Genomic DNA, 19,753 nt, shown 5'->3' with positions numbered 1-19,753 from the left:
ATATATGTATACACATACATACATACATATACCAAGGCTTTTTCCCCCTTACAAGGGAGGTAGCCAAAAAGAAAAAGGCATAAAATCATTCCCACCCATTCCATCTCTAAATACACTCCACTCCCCTCCACCTTCCCTTTCTTCTATGCTCCTCTCACTACCAAGCCCATATGCACTTACAAAAACCCACATCTCCTTTCCCAGTTTCACCTTCATCCACATTAACCTTGAAGAAACCTCCTTCCACTCCACTACATGCTTACCAATCTCTTCACTTACTAGTATAGCCACCCCTTCTCTCCCTTGCCCTCTCTTCACTCCTGAGAACTTCCCAATTACACTCCCAAACTCACACTTGCCCTTCCCTCTCAATTTAGTTTCACTCAAGGCCAACACATCTATCTTTCTTCTCACAAACATACTACCTATCTCTTCCCTTTTATTCTCATCAGTGCCACATCCATGCACATCAAAAGACCCAAACCTTAGGGTTCTGGTTAGAAAACTCCCAGACCCTCTTATGCCTTTACCTTTTTCGTTTAGGAATGTCCCCTGTGGGGCTACAGGGAGAAGGATGCCTGGTCCCAATCCCTGTCCCTTTTTTTCTCACCCTTATGATCTAAGTGGAAATAGTTGGTGGCAGTATTCTTTTGCTCTCACCACAGGGTAGGTAGGGAAAAAAGGAAATGAATATTCAGAGAAATTGTACAGGACAGTAACAAGGGGTTGGGGGACAGCATAATGGAGGGACAGTAGTAGTATAAGTGTGTCATTATTTCGCTATGAACAGAGTTTTCTTCTATCACAGACAAAATGATGTGTGGCTCTGGTCCATAGGGGCACCCCATATAGGTCCTAAAGTTTCAACTGCATGCTACTTTGCCACAATAACATGCAGCCAATACCCCCATTATATATATATATATATATATATATATATATATATATATATATATATATATATATAATTATTTTGTCAGTCTTGTGGTTGGCATGTCGGGACTAGAATTGCCGCCTCCCCCTCCCCCTTAATGTGCCACCCCAGGGCATGTGCACCCCTGTCCCCCCCACATGAGGGTCCTGTACCAGAGAGATGAACGAAATAGTCAGAGCTGGGTGCATTACCTTTTGACAGGTAATGTGCTACCAAAAAATCTGGGGTGCATTTCTGTCAATGCATTACTGATTTTAATTTCTTTAGAGTGGTCCATGTTACTGCATGTGTGTATATGTATGTACACATATGCAGTGTGTGTGCACAGATTTTTCGGTAACACACTACCTGTCGAGTGGTAACGCATCCAGCTCTGGAAATAGCCTGGTGAAATGAGGTCCTCGCTGTCACCTTTCGGCGTGAAAAGATAAGTCGAGTGAGAATCCGACAAGAAACAATGGTCTCAAAATGTCCGGAAATAGATTTAATTTGGAAGTGGGTAGAAACAACTTTGCCAGCTGTGTAGTTAATGAATGGAATAAACTTCCTGCAGAAGCAGTGCAATGTAGTTCAGTTCGAAGCTTTAAAAATCATTTAGATAAACACCTAAGCAAAATGCTGTAATGACTATCATTTATTTTATATTATTTGTTTATTTGTTTTGTTATCATTTGTCAGTGTGCTTATTATTGCAGACGCTCCTCTACTTACGTTCATTCGTTTTACGTTTTTTTCGATTTTATGTTTGAACTGATTGTAAAAAAAAAATTGTAAAAAAAAATTTTTTGAGTGAATTTTTTAGTTTAGCGCGCTCTCCGTAGTTCAAACGATACTTACGCACGACGCTGCGTCCATTGTTTACATTGCACAAACGACAGACTGAAAGTGCCTTGCCTCCTCCTCCTCCTCCTCCTCACCTCCTCCTCCACCATTTCAATTTATGTTGCTTGAATTTAATTTATTTGAAATTAATGTTATTATTTTACAATGTTATGTGTATAATAATGATTTAGGGGTGTTTTGTAAGATACGGTAATAGAATTTACGGATGTATAGTACAGTAACAACTTACGTTCATTTTCAACTTACGTTCGGCCGTTCGGAACGTAACTAAAACGTAAGTTGAGGAGTGTCTGTATTTGCTTGATTCTCATTTATTACTAGTTATATGTCAATTTGTCATTATTTACTATTTACCTGTTTGTTTATTATTTAACTATACCTATGCATTTATTTATGTAGTTTGTTATTTACATTATTAGTTTTTATTTATTCATTTATTTATTTATCATTATTATGATTTTTTACATCTGACCTAGATGTGGACCAAAAGGTCTCCTGTCGGCATGCTCTGCCTTTGTAATCCTTTGTGATGTGGGAAGAACTCGTTCATCTTCTTTCCAGGCCAGGCGATCATCACCCAGCTGCTACACGAGTACCTGTTTCCCGCCTCCAAGTTGGTGCTGGAGTCGGCCCCAAACCAGGAGTACTACTCCGCCAGCAGAAACTACTCGGCCAAGTGCACTGGTCGTGCGTCGCGCCTGGCCGCCTATGAGCTCCTAGTACAGCTGGCGACACATTCCCTGAGGAACCTGCAGCACATTGCGTCGGCCCTCATTACGCTCCACCATCGTGTGGATCCACATGCCGCACGCGACTTTGAGGTAGTGTGTTTGTTGTTGTTATTATTATTATTATTATTATTATTATTATTATTATTATTATTATTATTATTATTATTATTATTATTATTATTATTATTATTATTTTTTTTTTTTTTTTTTTTTTTTTTTTTTTTTTTTTTTTTTATGTCCCCTGTGGGGCTACAAGGAGAAGGATACCTAGTCCCAATTCCCGTCCCTTTCTTCTCGCCTCTTAAGATCCAAGTGGAATTACTTGGTGGCAGTATTCTGCTTCTGACCCAGGGCAGTGGACAAGGTGCAGGGATGACCCGTCATCCAGGAGGTGCTAAGATGAGAGGGAGGGTAGAGGGGTGTGGAGTGTATTCAGGGATGGAATGGGTAGGAATGATTTTATGCCTTTTCCTTTTTGGCTACCTCCCTTGTAAGGGGGAAAAAGCCTTGGTATATGTATGTATGTATGTATTATTATTATGGGTGGAAAGGGAGCCAGCCAATAAGGTTCGTCAATTAATAATACTGTGATGCTTTGGAAAGAATAATTGAAAAAAAGACTGAGCCTTGTGGTACGTAGACGGACCTTAATTCTTTATAACTTTTGTCATGTCTTTCCTCTCCAGCACTCTCCTGCTGTAGACGGGCGTGGGTCGAGTGGGTATGTCGGACTCAAGAACGGCGGGGCCACATGCTACATGAACTCCGTCCTGCAACAGCTCTTTCTCGTACCAGGGATCCGAGAGGACATCTTGGCCGTCAGCGCCAACGACCCTGATGAGGAAAGGTGAGGTCTCGTAGTCTATGCATAACAATGCCTCGTTTGATTTTGCTAATCTCTGTACGTAGATGACGGCAGGTGTTCCTGCTGGCTCGTGACTCCTACGATGTAGAGGTTCTTCCTCGCAGAAGGGACCCTTCACGGGTACCCGCTCATGGCAGTCTTGCTAGAGTAGCGTTTCCCGAACTTTAACAGTACGTGACCCCGTTCAGTCGTACCAAACGTACCGTGACCCCCCACCTTTATCATAAGCCCTCTGAAAGTGTACCAGTTTTTTATGTCACTGATACGTTTTCTTCAAATTTAAAAGATTAATCACAGCAGAGAGCAATCATTTTTTTTTTTATTAATGTTTATTAGAAAAGATTAATTTAATTATATATTTTAATGAGAGGGATGCGTTTACTTTTTTCACACGAGCAAATCAATACATGGGTCTGTGTAGCTGAATGTACGTACGGTTAGACCCTCCGTGACCCACAGTTCGGGAACCTCTGTGCTAGAGGGACGTCAAAGATGATCATCTCCCTGACCCCCTTTCGCCTCCAGCTGGAAGATCAGGACGCTCGGTCTACGGACTGAGCCCAAGAGCTCTTGGTCAATCCAGACCTCTCCCGCAGGAGACCCGCGACTTCCAGGTTACCAGCAATGACCGCTGGAATGGTCATCACTTCTTGAAAAGGAGACGATGTAGTCGGTGTAAGACGATGATGTGTTTGTCGTCTTCTGCTGGATGGTCGCCTCCGTGGCCCTGATGATGGTTCACGGGAGGGACAAGATTAGTGAAGTGTGCCACAAACATTAAGGACGGCTTGTGTCTGATGATAAAAGATAATAAATAGATAAATAAATAAAAATAAGTGAATAAAGAAAATAAAATAAATGATAATAGAAATGAAAAAATGAATAAATGAAATAAAATTAATAATTGAAAAAATAAATAGAAATAGATAAAATAAGTCAATAAAAATAAATAAATAAAAATAGATATAATGAATAGTAATGATAATAATAAAAGATAAAAGGTAAATAAAATAAATTAAAATAATATATATATTTTTTTCTTCTTTTTATTTTTTGGGGTGACATGGGCATGCAGCCTCTTCTACCAGCTACAGACTGTCTTTGGCCACCTCCTGGAGTCGCAGCTGCAGTACTATGTGCCGGACAAGTTCTGGAAGTGCTTCCGCATGGATGGGCAGCCGGTCAATGTCAGAGAACAGCAAGGTAGGGCTTTCTCTATCACACACACTCTCTCTTATCTCTCTCTCTCTCTCTGTCATTTTCTCTCTTTTTCATTTTCTCTCTCACACTGTTATTCTCTTTCTCTGTCATTCTCTCATTCCCTCTCTCTGTCATTCTCTCTCATTCTCACTCTCATTCCCCCCCTCTCTCTCTCTCTCTCTCTCTCTCTCTCTCTCTCTCTCTCTCTGTCAATCTCTCATTCTCTTTCACTCTCATTCCCTCTCTCTCTCTCTCTCTCTCTCTCTCTCTCTCTCTCTCTTTCTGTCTCCATCTGTTTGTGAAGTAGGAATGACATAGTGATTTTCAATGACCTGACGGCCCAGTGACACTCTACAGACATTCTCCTGGACTTTGCCAGACAGCATTTTTTATTTTATTTATTTATTTATTTTTATTATTATTATTATTATTATAAGGTGATATGGGACAGGGCCACGTCCTAGGGTCCTCCCTCCGTGGACCAGGCCATATGACCTTACGGGACCATGTGGCCAGGAAAAGATCTTGAAAGACGGTCACTGGGTTGTCCATCCCAAGGCACAGTTCCGTTTTAAAATTGTATTCCGTTCACCCAGATGCCTTCGAGTTCTACACGCGGTTGACGGAGCAGATTGACGACTGTCTGAAGCGCCAGAAGTTGGAGGACGTGTTCGCGCGACGGTTTCAGGGCGTCTACTCCGTCCAAAGGATCTGCCAGGATTGTCCGCACCGGTAAGAGGCGACAGTGTTTGAGGCTTTCCGCTCGCTGGTGGAGGCTCCGCAGAAGGGCCGAGCACAACTTGAGTCAAGGGAAAAGTGCCTCTTGACTCAAGCAGTGTGGCGGGTACAACCATCACAGGGTTCGGTGCCTTGGGGGGAGATTACGAGAGGCATGCACGTATCTCTGAGATGCAAGTTGACAATACAAACGAGTCATTCGTGACTGAATCGTGTGCGTTGTAAACGACGTAAACAAAACCGCTTGCTCCAGTTCCACAGAAAAGGCTGGCCACTGTAGTATGTGTGAACATACATACATATACCAAGGCTTTTTCCCCCTTACAAGGGAGGTAGCCAAAAAGGAAAAGACATAAAATCATTCCCACCCATTCCATCCCTGAATACACTCCACACCCCTCCACCCTCCCTCTTATCTTAGCATCTCCTGGATGACGGGTCATCCTTGCACCTTGTCCACTGCCCTGGGTCAGAAGCAGTGTCGCAAGACACAGCATATCCACAGCAAGGCCACTTCATTAAATCGGGAACCACCCCTCAGTGAATGAATCCAATTTTATGTCTGATTAAACGGACGTCTCTCTTTACAGATACGAGCGAGAGGAACCCTTCCTGGCGCTAAACCTGACTGTGACCAAGTGCAACGACCTTCAGGACTCATTGGACCAGTTCGTCAAGGGCGAGATGCTGGAGGGGGACAATGCGTACTTCTGTGAGCGCTGTTCGCAGAAGGTGGGTGTCCCTCGGTGACTCGGACCGAAGTTCTTCGCCTATGGCAGGTTCTCCACTTGCTCTACGGGTGGAGGTGGTGGCGGAATGAAGGCCTTTGTTGTGCTACCCTCCGTCTAATCTTTAATTTTTTTTTTTTTTTCTGCTCTTCTAATTCTTCTTCTTCTGCTCTTCTTCTAATTTTTCTTCTTCTTCTAATTCTTCTTCTACTACTACTTCTAATTCTTCTTCTTCTATTACTACTTCTAATTCTTCTTCTACTTCTTCTTCTGCTCTTCTTCTGTTCTTCTTCAGTTCGCCTTCTGATCTTCTGTTCTTCTTCTTTGGTGCCTTTCCCAACTTTCCAACGTAACTCAACTCAAATTCAGGTACAGTTCTGAATTGATCCATATCTGTTTTTCTCACCTCTTACGACCCAATTGGGAATACTTGGTGGCAGTATTCTTTTCCCCCCACCACAGGGAAGGGAAAACAAGGAAACAAAATTCAGAGAAATGGTACAGGACAGCAACAAGGGGTTGGGGGACAGCATAACGGAGGGACAGTAGTAGTATGATAAAAGTTTCAGCATTTCTCTGTGAGCAGTCCTCCTGTATGTATTAATGAAAAAAATATATATACGTCGAATATTTTTGCAGCGGTCGGCACTGGTACGAACCTGCATCAAAAACCTGCCTCCCGTCCTGGTCATTCAGCTGAAGCGGTTCGGATACGACTGGGAAGCGTCGAGAGCCCTGAAATTTGATGACTACTTCAAGGTGAGGGATTTGGCTTACGCACTGCGGGTCCTCGGAGGTTCATCCTGACTGACGGGAGGACCAAGTTCTTGAAGTTGACATGGGTTCTTCACAGGTACAGCTCCTGACCCGTTAGTCCTTTATTTCTTCATTTCAGTTCCCTTGGGTAGTCGACATGGGAGCGTACACGGCAGAGGGCATCGCGGAGAGAGAAGCCAGCGGAAGCAGCATGGGCGAGCGGAGCACCAGCAGCAGTGGAAGCAGTGTTGGGAATGAACGGGCATCTGTAAGCCCCAGTGGGGACAGCAGCTGCAGTTCGCCAGAACGGTTAAGAGAGGATGACCACATGATGGGCACATCGTCATCGTCTCCGTTGGCGTCGTCGTCGCCCCCCACGACGTCGTCGTTCCGGGGTCCTAAGGCGGCACTTCTTGCTACTCCGCCAAAATTGCACACGAAATTACGGCGCAGCAGTAGTGCTCCATACCAGCTTGTAGGCGTTATCGTCCACAGTGGCCAGGCCAATGCGGGGCACTATTACGCATATATCAAAGATCGGAGGTGAGCCATACAGTAGTCATCGTTTGTTGTTATTCTTGTACACACATACATATATATATATATATATATATATATATATATATATACATACACATACCAAAGGCTTTTTCCCCCTTACAAGGGAGGTAGCAAAAGAACAAAGGCATATAATCCACTCCCACCCATTCCATCCCCACATACTCCACTCCGTCCCTCCCTCCCTCCCTCTCATCTTGGCTCCTCCTGGATGACGGGTCACCCCTGCATCTTGCCCACTGCCCTCCCTGGGTCAGAAGCAGTGTCGCAAGATACAGCACATCCACAGCAAGGCTGCTTCATTAAATACTTCATTATTCTTATAACTTATTATAAATGAAGCAGCCTTGCTGTGGATGTGCTATGTCTTGCTGCATTGCTTCTGATACAAGGCAGTGGGTGAGATGCAGGGATGACCTGTCATCCAGGAGGAGTCAAGATAAGAGGAGGGGTAGTGAATGGGAGTGGAATTATGCCTTTTGACTGTGGCTACCTCCTTTATAAGGTGAGAAAAAAGCCCTTGGTATATATAGTCTGAAGGGAAGGAAGGACGACCAGAAAGACAGAGGGAAGGAATGATTTTTTGGAGGAGAAAAAAGCTGTGGTGGAGAGAGATACACAAAGGAGGAGGAACACCAAATGACACTCCGAGTCTTGCAGGTTCTTCTTATTGAGTGTTATTTTGATTGATCTGACCCAGGGCGGTGGGCAGGGTGCAGGGATGACCCATCATCCAGGAGGTGCTCAGATGAGAGGGAGGGTGGGAGGGGTGTGGAGTGTATGTAGGGATGAAATGGGTGGGAGTGTTTTTATGCCTTTCCCTTTTTGGCTACCTCCCTTGTAAGGGGGAAAAAGCCTTGGTATATGTATGTATGTATTTTGATTGTTACAACAACTCAGTATTGATGAGTCAATAAAGACGTCACGGAATCAATCACTGCTTTATTGGATAACTGCATACACACCATTCTCTCGATAACAACTGACTCCTAACTGCTGCACGTCCCTTCACTGGGCATGCCATATTTTTCTACGGTTACCATTTGCTCAATTAGTCTCATTTATTCCCTTTCACACAGAAAACAATGGACACTCAATAAGTTACTTTAGGATAGATTACAAAAATATCCTATTTCACATTCTTTCCACTTTCACATTACAGTGATTGAAATGATAATTAAATAAGTAAACAGGAAATGATAATATACGACCTCTCATGGAAACTTCGAGAACAGTTACACATACGAACATACATACTTCCAATTACGCATTACTTTTGGAATTCCTAAATGAATACAATTTACTATAACTACACAATGGACATACAATATTTTGGTAGTTGTATGGAAGTTGTCTGTAAGCCAATTAACCAGTTTACACTCATTTTGCCGTCGTTTTCCGTTTCAGGGGAGACGAACTTACGAACCCGAACAAGGACAAATGGTTCAAGTTTAACGACACTAGCGTCGATCCCGTGGTCATGACGGACGCCCTGCTGGAGCAGGAATGCTTTGGGGGAGCGTACACTGCCAAGGTGTCCTACGATGCCTGTAAGTCACGATTGTCGGTTCTTCAGTTATAAGGATTACAATGGGAGAAGCATGCCAACAGGGGACCTTTTGGTCCATAACTAGGTCGGATGTGAAAAAAAAACAAAAAAATAAATAGAAATAATAATAAATAAAATAGATAAATAGGTAAAGTTAAATAATAAACTGGGAAATAGGAAATAATTGTTAATGTACAGATAATTAATAAATGATACAGTTTAACGTCACTCCCCCCCTCCCCCCCTCATTGGGAGGCTAGGACAGTGCTCCTCACAGAGGACTTTGTAGCTTGGAATTTAACTGTGCCCTTGGTTCAACTTCACCAATGGCAGGGTTTGAACCGCCATCCCCTCGACCATCGCTGCAAGTAACGGCACCCTAACCTGCTCAGCCAGCGAGCTTTGTTAATAATAAACAAATAAACAATAAGCGAGCAAAGCCCTTATTATACCTAAGTTTTGAAGGGATGGTGGTTTGAATCCTGTCACTGGTGAAGTTGAACTGAGGGCATGGTTAATTAAATTCCACACTAGAAAGTCCTTTGTGAGGGGCACCGCCCTAGCCACCCAATAGGGGGGAGTTTGTGATGTTAAACCATGTCATCATCAAATTCCGCCCCGAGGTGGATATTTGGAACAGATTGGACGAGGCAACAGTGTGTGCAAAAACTATTCAAGAACAAACTTGATGTTGGAAGATACAAAGTCACTACGAGCATAGCTCCCTTCCCATATATAATAATACGACAGGGTGGGAGACAAGTTAGGGAAGTGGGCGGCCTCGGCCAGAATTGGACGAAGAAAAATGACTGACTAGGAAGGGGTCCATTTTCCCTTTCATCTCTCCCGAGTCTCAAGATCTTTTTTGCCACAGCTAATCCATTACCGGAGGACCGACTGCGCTACTGGAATGCGTACATGTTGCTCTACGACTGTGTGGAGGAACCCGGACAAGCCCCAAGAACACCGAAGACTCCGAGAACCAGCGCTCGGACGTTCAGGGCCTCAACCAGCTGGTAGGTGTGTTTGCTTAAGTATCATGAACTCGGTAACTGGTAAACAGATGAGGCGACGATGCATCCTGATGGGTGGGAGGTTCTCCGCCTTGTCGTATATATTGCGAGGGAGATTGCCATATGGTCAGACCAGTGGTTCTCGACCTTTTCTTGGCCGTGCCCCCACCTAATCGCCTTTAAAATCCTGACGTCCTTGTGTGGTGATATTATACAATTCTTATCATTTGAAAAATAAGCTCCCCTTCAGCTAAAAAAAAAAAACATAAAACCTTGGTTTAAAACCACTTCAAAAGAACAAGGTACCAATGAAAATTAAAAAAAAAAAAATAGATAAATAAAAAAAAAAAAAAAAAGAATTGACCCAAACTTCCTCAGTTGCCCTTGATTGCTCCCGTTAGAAAATCGTATTGTGTGCCTGAAAATCTGAATTGCCCATGTTGAGAACCACCGAGTTATCTGGCAGCAAAAGTAATTGAATTCTGGCCGTAGGACTCTGCTGGGGAAGAGGCCTTGCATTGCCTTTGACCCGACGAGCAGTGTGGTGGAGAACAGGGAAGACCCGTCAACCACACGATGCCAAGATAGGAGGGATCTTTGAATGGGTTTTATTACGAGGAGGAAAGGGCCTTTGGACAGAGATGGGTGGTCGCCGATTTAACGAAGCAGCCTTGCTGTGGACATGCTTTGTCTTGCTGCATTGCTTCTGACCCAGGGCAGTGGGCGAGATGGAGGGATGACCCATTGTCATCCAGGAGGTGCCAAGATGAGAGGGGAGGGCAGTGGAGTATGTTGGAGATGGAATGGTGGGAGTGGATTTTATGCCTTTGTTTTTTGACTACCTCGCTTGTACATACATATACCAAAGGCTTTTTCCCCCTACACGGGGGGTAGCCAAAAAGAAAAAATCATAGAAACCACTCCCACCCATTCCATTTCCTATATATTCCACTCCCCTCCACCCTCCTCCCTCCCTCTTATCTTGGCACCTCCTGGATGACGGGTCATCCCTGCACCCTGTCCACTGCCCTGGGTCAGAAGCAGTGTCGCAAGACACAGCACATCCACAGCAAGGCCGCTTCATAAATTCGGCGAGCCCCCCCTCTCTGTCCCCTCATGCAGGAAAGGAGAAGACAGGGAGAAATCCCTTCGGGCTGTGGCAAATTTTTTCTCATACATACTTCCTCACTCCCCATCCCCCACCCACTCCCCCTCCCTTGTAAGGGAAAAAAAGCCTTTGGTATATGTATCAAAAGTAGAATGGGGATTGCTGATTAAGTGAAATGACCTTGCTGTGGATGCTCCTGACCCCTCATGGCAGGTGGTGGATGCAGGGATGACCCGTCATCCATAAAGAGATGAGATTAAAGTGGGGGGGGGGGGGGAGTGTGTGCCTTCTTCAGCTTGCCTACCTCCTCCCTTGTAAGGGGGAGGAAACCGTTGGTATATAGACAGATGTATCAAAAAGGTCTTCTTTCCTGTATGGGTCAAGTCGAATTGTGCAACCGCCCGTATGAACCAACTCGATATGTTTCCCTTCTGAGCACGAATCGTGGAACCTGTAAAGGGGAGGTGTATATTATGAAAAATGTATAATGTTGTCAGTCATTACTTGCTAGAGTTCATACATTTAGTCCTAACATGAATATAATACATGTCCAAGTGGACATGTAAACATTAAAATGAATAATTATTACTACTACAATGTCTGGTATCATGTGTTGATCGTTGGAGTCTAAACAACAGCATGACTGGCTGGTAATCCGGAGATAATTGCTCTTTGACCCTGCCTGACCTGATAGGTGAGGTCCTGAGCAGGGTCAGTACCACTAACTTCTTGATCTATGTGCAAATGGATGATGCATTAGTGCTAGCTAACATGCCTGCACGTACAACATGTTTTTAAAGTCGTTTAACTCGTTTTATCCACAGCACACCTCGCAAGAGCTCGTCCTTGGGTGGTAGTCGTCCAGCGAGGAACTCGCTTTGTCAACTGAACGAGCTGCTGCAACATGGTAATGTTTTTACATAATTTAGTGGATACACACACATGTATTTTCTTACTTTACTAGAACTTTATTATGGAATTCCCCAAATGTTATGTGTAAAATGCCACACGATATATCTTCCTCCTGTCTCTTGTCCCTTCCCCCCTTTCTCCCCTCTTACCCCCCTACCCTCTCCACCTCTTCTCTTCTCCTCCCCTCTCCCCTCCTCCACCCCTTTCCTCTCCTCCTCCCCCTCCCCTTCCCCCACCTCTTCTCTCCTTCCCTTCCTCTCCCCTCCTCCTCCTCCTCCTTCTCCTCCCCTCTCCCCTCCACCACCCCTTTCCTCTCCTCCCCCTCCTACCTCCCCTTTCCCCTTCCCTTTTCCCCTTTCCCTTCCCTCTTGTCACCTTCTCTCTCCCCATCTCTATTTCTCCCTCGCACATTCTTCCGTTACCCCCCCCCTCCCCTGTGTTCATTCTTGCTACCTCAGTCGGTGTTTACCGTCCAGGGTGGTTGGTATCTCAGCAAGCAAGCAAGGGTGCGTTCAAAATAATTCTTAGTTCCTCTATTCTGTTGCAGGGGAGCGGTTCGGAATGTTCCGTCAGGATATGCCCCCAGCCATCTTGAACACAATCACCCACGACAACTTGACCTTCCTCAAGAACCGCGACGTCTACTCGCCCGACTACTTCGGCTTCGTCAACCAACTGTGCAGTGCCAACTTGGTGAGTACGTTGCGTTCTGTCCGAGCGCTATCAAGATCGGAGAGATTCGTCTCCCTGCAGACCGTCTTCCAAACGTGTTGTCAACACCCTCGGAAACCGAAAGTACGACGCTTGGCGTATGGAACAAGCCTGTCTGTTTCCCTCTGTTGACTTTGACCATATTATTCCCGTTTTTTCAAGTGAGGAGAGCTGACGACTGGTGATGGAGAAATAGCCCAACACTAGTGCAACACAGACAACAGTTTAATGCAGCGTTTCTCAACCTTTTTACCCTTGCATAACCTTTAAGATAAATTGCATGTCTCAAAGAACCCCTGCACAAAAAAAAACAAAAACACGTATACCATATCTTTCTCATTTTATTTTCATTGTAATAATAGGTTAGATAGGATGATGTCTATATTACAATAACCAAGAACATGCCGTGCTTGTTTGATTATATTACGTATATGAAATTAAATAAAAAACCAAAAGTGCATTAGCTTATCTCACTTGTTCTCGCGGAACCCTTAAGGACCTTTTGCGGAACCTTAGGGTTCCGGGGAACCCTAAGGTTGACAAAGGCTGCTCTAATGTTTCTTCAGATCAATCAGTCAGTTGGTCAATCTCCGTTTCTCTCTCTTCTAGGAGACCATTTCTGCATGGCAGCTGGTCATAGCCTCCTGTTCAGCAATTAATAATCAATAAAAAGTGTCCACACAAACATCAGCTTATATCCACAACAAAGATATGTCGTAGCACATTTGTAAAATAATACTGATGACCCACTTTCGGAGAAGAATAAGCGAAGATATAGAGATCTGTATATTTCGTGCAGATATGAGTTACAAAGTACAGAACAATGTGTATTTATAGTAAAGCAGTGAGGTAGCAAGAGGGGATGGGGCTCAGGTCAACAAGCCCGGCACGCATGCTCGCATCTTGGTGGCTCAGGTCACATGACCGGCGTTGCATGGGCCTTGGTGATTTTTGTCCACCGCTAATGTAATACATAAAACAAACACACAAACTGTGCGCATTTGCTTAAATGATTAGATGGTGACTCGCACGGGTGTGCCGCACAAACTTTTAAACTGAGAAGGCAAAATTTGTACACAAGCAAATTTCTGCGCGCACATGCGGCAGAAAATTAGAGGGAACGTTGGAAGTGACGGGGATGAAAAGTTAAAAAAAAAAAAAATGGGCAGGATCTGTCGTCCGTTCCTCGGCCCTCAATTCATCTTGTACTGTTGTCTGTAGATTATGAAACAAAAGTGTAGTATTAGGTGCTTTGTGTCTTCAGTAGTGATTAATGCATCTTGAGCCTTTAGTGCCTGTTGCCAAGCCTTTTTTCTTCTTCTTCTTCTTCCTCTTCTAAGTTGTCTTCTAATTATTATTATTCTTCTCATTCCTCTTCTAAGTCTTCTTCTTCCTTTTCCAAGTCTTCTTCTAATTCTTCTTCATCTTCTTTTTCTTCTTCTTATTCTTACTCCTCTTCTAAGTCTTCTTCTTCTTCTTCCTTTTCTAAGTCTTCTTCTAATTCTTCTTCATCTTCTAATTCTTCTTCATCTTCTAAGTCCTCTTCTAATTCTTCTTCTTCTTTGTCTTTTTTTCTTCTTCTTCATCTTCTAATTCTTCTTCATATTCTAAGTCTTCTAATTCTTCTTCTTCATCTTCTAGGTCTTCTAATTCTTCTTCTTCTTATTTGTCTTCTTTTTCTTCTTCCTCCTCTAATTCTTCTTCTTCTACTTCTTGCCTGTATTCTCAGTAATCCTCTGTTACAGGAGAACATTAAACAAGAGCAGTATGAGGAACGATGCACGGAGTCTCTGGCACTGGGTCTCAATTTCCTCCTCAACACCTTCCTCCGGACAAAGTCCCGCGAGGAGTCGGAAGTGGTGGAGTGGGGCGACCTCCTGCACCGCCTCCTACGGGCCTCGGCCAAGGCGTCGGCTTGGGCGAGAGTCTTCTTGGCCGGGGAAGGGTCCATCCACGTCCAGCCCCTCCTTCTTGAGTGCCCCAACAAGATGGTCAGAACCCACTTCAGGTAAGTTGATTGATGGGGGTGCTCTCTCTCTCTCTCTCTCTCTCTAAATGCACCCATAAAATTCATTCACAAGTTCTGTTCCCCTCACAGGAAAAAAAAATATATACAGTATATGAATGTTCTGTGTACACCCCATATGCCCACATGTTCATCTTTTATCTGTCTGTGCGTAGCCTATTGCTGCAGAGAGTGCTGCAGAGCGAGCTGGCCCACACGGGGAGCGTGGCCTCGAATGAGGCCCTCATTCGTGTCATCCTGGCTCTCCTGCCGTCCCACGTCCCAGCGGCTCTCAAGACCTCTCAGCAGTACTTCCTTCTCCTGCAGCATTACTGTAGTCAGGTAAGTGTGTGTGTGGAGGCATTTCAATGTGTGCGTGGATGCGTTCAATGTGTGTGCGGATGCATTCAGTGTGTGCATGGATGCACTCGCTGTGGCCGTGGACGTGTTCAATGTGTGCGTGGATGCGTTCAATGTGTGTGTGGATGAGTTCAGTGTCTGTCCAGATGCATTCAATGTGTGCGCAGATGTGTTCAATGTATGTGTGGACACATTCAATGTGTGCACAGACACATTCAATGTGTGCACAGACACATTCAATGTGTGTGTGAGTTTACTCAATGTGAGCGGATGCATTCCTCTCCGTGAGTGCCTCACACACATTGGCTCGTTCCTTTTGGGTTGGTTTGCCACACAGGATGAAGTTCTCAGTGCATCCCATTTAATTGACGCCGGTGTGTCATGTGGGACATTCCAAATTACGTGGTGTGCACATGCTTAGATGGGAAGGGTAGAGAACGGATTTGGTATCTGTGGTGCATAAACACTTTGACATCCCCCCCTGATCGTTCCAAGTGCACAGTCTGCTGCCACTTTCACCCCTTGTACATCTCATCACCTTACTTTTACCCACATTTATTTTCAACTTCCTTCTTTCACACACTCTGATCCTGCTACAAGTGCAGTGTCGTCCACAAACAACAACTGGCTCACCTCCCACTTTTGTAAATTTTCTTTAAACATCTCCAATCCCCACTTCACATCTGCTCTCCTCTTTGCCTCCTTTACCTTTTGCTTTACTTCTCTTTTCTTTTCTTTTCTTTGTACCTTTGTACAAGGGGTGAAAGTGGCAGTAGTCTGGAAGTGAGCAATAAGGGAGAGTGACTGGAGGAAGTGGATAGTTTTAGATAGTACTTGGGTGCAAATGTGGCAGGAAAAGGTGGAGTGAAGGTGGAGGTAGAATGTGGATTGAGAGAAGCGAGTAAATGCCTTGGTGGATTGAAGAGTGTAATGAAGAATAGACATTTGGGAATGGATGCTAAGAGGAGACTGTATGAAGGAGTGATTGTGCCAACAGCACTGTATGGGGCAGAAACATGGAACATAAGAGAGGAAGAGAGAAGGAGTTTGAATGTGTTTGAGATGAGGTGTCTGAGAAATATGATGGGGGTTACTAGGCTAGATAGAGTGAGAAATGAGGAGGTGAGGAGGAGAACAGGGGTGGAAAGGGAGTTGGGAGATAGGGTTGATGAAAGAGTATTAGGATGGTTTGGACACATGGAAAGAATGAGTGAAGAAAGACTAGTAAAAGAGGTATGGAAGGCAGATGTGGAGGGAGTGAACATGAGGGGACGTCCTAGGATGAGGTGGATGGATGGGGTGAAGGGGGCTTTGGAGAAGAGGGGAATGTCTGTTGAGGAAGGACGGGAGAGGACAGAAGATAGGGGTGAATGGAGAATGGTTGTATATGGGTGATGTTGTGATGCATGACGTGGAATGGGTGGGGGGATGGGGGGTGAGGGAGTATGTGTGAGCAAAATTTGATGCAGCCCAAAGGGATTTCTCCCCGTCTTCTCCTTTTATGTAATGGGGGGACGGAGAGGGGGGTCGCCGATTTAATGAAGCAGCCTTGCTATGGATGTGCTGTGTCTTGCTACACTGCTTGTGACCCAGGGCAGTGGACAAGGTGCAGGGATGACCCGTCATCCAGGAGGTGCTAAGATAAGAGGGAGGGTGGAGGGGTGTGGAGTGTGTTCAGGGATAGAATGGGTGGGAATGATTTTATGCCTTTTCCTTTTTGGCTACCTCCCTTGTAAGGGGGAAAAAGCCTTGGTGTATATATGTTTTTTTTTTTTTTCTCCTTTCCCCAAAGGAGAAGAGCCTCTTGGTATTTACTGCAAGACCCAGGTCCTCCAGAAATCTGGTTTTATCTACTCTCGCAGATAATAAATTAGGCATTTTCTCCCAACTTTCATATTTCATAATCTAAAATCGTGTTAGCCTTGACTTTGTATCGTCTTCCACCGTCAGGGTGAGTCGCAGTGTCGACAGGTGCTGGCCGCAGAAGGACTGGAAGTCCTAGTCCAGTTCCTCCTTGGCCCAAAGGAGCTCGACAAGCGACGCTGGACTTCCGTACAGGCACAGGACTTTGCCCCACTGCACTCAGCCATCGCCACGCTCATCGACAGCACCAGGCCATACCAAGGTGGGGTGCCCCTCGGGGTTGGCCGGAACGGTCCATGCTACTTTGGACACTGGTTTCCAGGGTTTTGATTGCATTTGTCATCAAGTCATACGATTGATGTTAGATTCTCTGAATGACCAAAGTGACAATCAGTGCAGGAATATCTGATGTTTCTTAAAGTCTGCACGGAAATTGACATAGGATGTGACCAAATTTAATTGTGATCTTGGCATGCAGAGACACGAGTGGAGGATGACGGGAGCGAGCGGATGATCCCAGATTGCGTGCGCTCGCTGCTCTACGGCAAGGACCAGGCACGTTGGCTGTGCGAAGTCGTCCTGGCCTACAGGGAGGTCACGGGTCCATTGCCGCAGTTGACCGAGCTGCTCATGAAAGTGGCCAAGGGCAATCGTGCCTTCACGACGGCGCTCATCACCGCCATTATGGTGAGTATGAACCAAGATTGCTTCTGACCGAGGGCGGCAGTGGACGGAGGACGGGATGCAGGGCCGACCCCCAAGAGGAGCTAAGATTAGTGGGAGGAAAGGGAGTGGAGTGGGAGTGTGTACATGCACTTCGACTTGGCAACCTCCCTTGTAAGGGGGAGAAAGCCCTTAGCATGTATGTAGATAGATGAACCAGTCTTTTGGGCGTTCTCTTTACGTCATGGGACTAGTGATGATGGGTATCAGCTCGTGGTGTTCCCGCAAGATGGAGTTGCGATCTTGAGGGATTGATGCCCAGTCTCTGGACTGGGCCCTCTGTCAGCTGTAATTCTTACGCCTTTTCACACGTGTAAGGCAACACATTAAGAGAATAGGGCAGGACTCACAGCAATGGGTTTAAATTGGACAAATCTGGGTTTAAGAATTGGTTTAAGAGGAGGTGTGAGTGGGTAGTACATGAGGATGCCAGCATCGGCATCTTGATTATATATATTTTTTGTAGTTGCACATGAGTTACCCCCAGATTCTGTGAACTGGTTTGATCACGTTTTCCGTGTTTATTATTACTCAGAGTAAAAGAGAAGGAGTAATACGGCAGCAGTGACTTTATATTTTATAGTGAGTTAGCACATGCGAGAATTGGACTCCTACTGAAGTGATTAATGTCACAAACTCCCCCGATCAGGAGCTAAGACAGTGCCCCTCACAGAGGACCTTGTAGTATGGAATTTAATGAACCATGCCCTTGGTTCAACTTCGCCGGTGGCAGGGTTTAAACCGCCATCCCCTCAACCTTCACCCATTTTTCTAAAGCGCAACAAAAATTGTAGACTTAGTGTATTGTGATTTTCTGACAACGTTGCATTTTCTTTTGCAGAATCAGTATGCTTCCTCACCCTCCAACATGCTCAAGGACCTCACTCAGCTCCTTCTTGACATTCTTGTAAGTACTTCTTAATTTATTATTATTATTATTATCATTTTTTTTTTTTTTTTTGGGGGGGGGGGGGGGGGTTTGAGGTAGTATGTGTGAGCAAAAATTGACGCAGCCCGAAGGGATCTCCCCGTCCTCTCCTTTTATGCAATGGGGGGACGCAGAGGGGGGGTTGCCGATTTAATGAAGCGGCCTTGCTGTGGATGTGCTGTGTCTTGCAACACTGCTTCTGACCCAGGCCAGTGGACAGGGTGCAGGGATGACCTGTCATCCAGGAGGTGCTCAGATAAGAGGGAGGGTGGAGGGGTGTGGAGTGTATTCAGTGATGGAATGGGAGGAAATGATTTTATGCCTTTTCCTTTTTGGCTACCTCCCTTGTAAGGGGGAAAAAGCATTGGTATATGTATGTATTATTATTAGGAAAAAAAAAAATTAATGAAGTGATCTTGCTGTGGATGTGCTGTGTCTTGCTACGTTGCTTCTTCTGACCCAGGGCAGTGGACGAGATGTAGGGATAACCTTTCATCCAGGAAGAGCTAAGAAAAGAGGGAGGAGGGAAGAGGGCGGTGAAGGGGAGTGGAATGGGTGGGAGTGGAATTATGCCTTTTAATTTTGCTACCTCCTTTGTGAGGGGCAAAGGCCCTTGGTATACTTACCAATTTGTATCTTATGGTGGGAAGGGGAGTGTTGAGTGTCGTTTAAGACTCAACATAGGTTTGGTAATGAAAGATATTAGAGTTCCAGGTCACAGTTTATTGGATCACTGAATATGTACACACCTCTCACTCGAAACCTCTCACTCGGGTAACCCACTGCTCACAACTGACTGCCTTGCACATCACTCTGCGTGTCCCTTCTACGGGGCATATTTCTATGGTTACCATTTTCTCAATTTGTTTCATTTATTCCCTTTCATACAGAAAACAATGGACACTCAAAATAATACGTTAAATTGGTATGAATTACAAGGATAATCTATTTTACATTCATTCCACTTTTACATTACAATCATTGAAATGATAAGTAAACAGAAATGATAACTTACGATTCCTTCCTGGAACTTGGAGAACAAGTTGACATACACACACACACACACACACTTCCAATTACGCATTACTTGCATCTCCTACATGTATACAAAATGCTAATTTGTATATACAATAGGAGCTACGCTCGTGGTGTCCCGTCTCCATCTCGTCACCTTGTCTAATTTGCTCTTAAATTCTTGTATTGTTTTAGCACACACTAATGTTTCATC

The 19,753-nt window shown here is 44.8% G+C and overlaps 1 protein-coding gene across 2 annotated transcripts in view; it reads left to right on the top strand.

Annotated features, from left to right (window-relative positions):
* LOC143031349 (ubiquitin carboxyl-terminal hydrolase 24-like) overlaps nt 1-19,753 on the top strand; it is a 93,961-nt gene that overhangs the window by 57,875 nt on the left and 16,333 nt on the right. For both annotated transcript variants that reach the window (XM_076195056.1, XM_076195055.1), the window contains exons 30-45: nt 2,339-2,598; nt 3,195-3,355; nt 4,449-4,576; nt 5,170-5,305; nt 5,902-6,043; nt 6,679-6,798; nt 6,935-7,338; nt 8,761-8,903; nt 9,777-9,918; nt 11,848-11,930; nt 12,483-12,628; nt 14,392-14,654; nt 14,828-14,993; nt 16,962-17,136; nt 17,353-17,561; nt 18,439-18,504. In XM_076195056.1, coding sequence (XP_076051171.1) covers nt 2,339-2,598; nt 3,195-3,355; nt 4,449-4,576; nt 5,170-5,305; nt 5,902-6,043; nt 6,679-6,798; nt 6,935-7,338; nt 8,761-8,903; nt 9,777-9,918; nt 11,848-11,930; nt 12,483-12,628; nt 14,392-14,654; nt 14,828-14,993; nt 16,962-17,136; nt 17,353-17,561; nt 18,439-18,504 — 2,744 coding nt within the window. The remainder of the gene's footprint in view (nt 1-2,338; nt 2,599-3,194; nt 3,356-4,448; nt 4,577-5,169; nt 5,306-5,901; nt 6,044-6,678; nt 6,799-6,934; nt 7,339-8,760; nt 8,904-9,776; nt 9,919-11,847; nt 11,931-12,482; nt 12,629-14,391; nt 14,655-14,827; nt 14,994-16,961; nt 17,137-17,352; nt 17,562-18,438; nt 18,505-19,753) is intronic.

Source organism: Oratosquilla oratoria, chromosome 12 (assembly GCF_046742065.1).
Source record: "Oratosquilla oratoria isolate Oo_2021 chromosome 12, ASM4674206v1, whole genome shotgun sequence".
In the NCBI taxonomy this organism is placed as follows: domain Eukaryota; kingdom Metazoa; phylum Arthropoda; class Malacostraca; order Stomatopoda; family Squillidae; genus Oratosquilla; species Oratosquilla oratoria.
The sequence above is the reverse complement of the archived record's forward strand: the minus strand, read 5'-3'. Positions and strand labels throughout refer to the sequence as shown.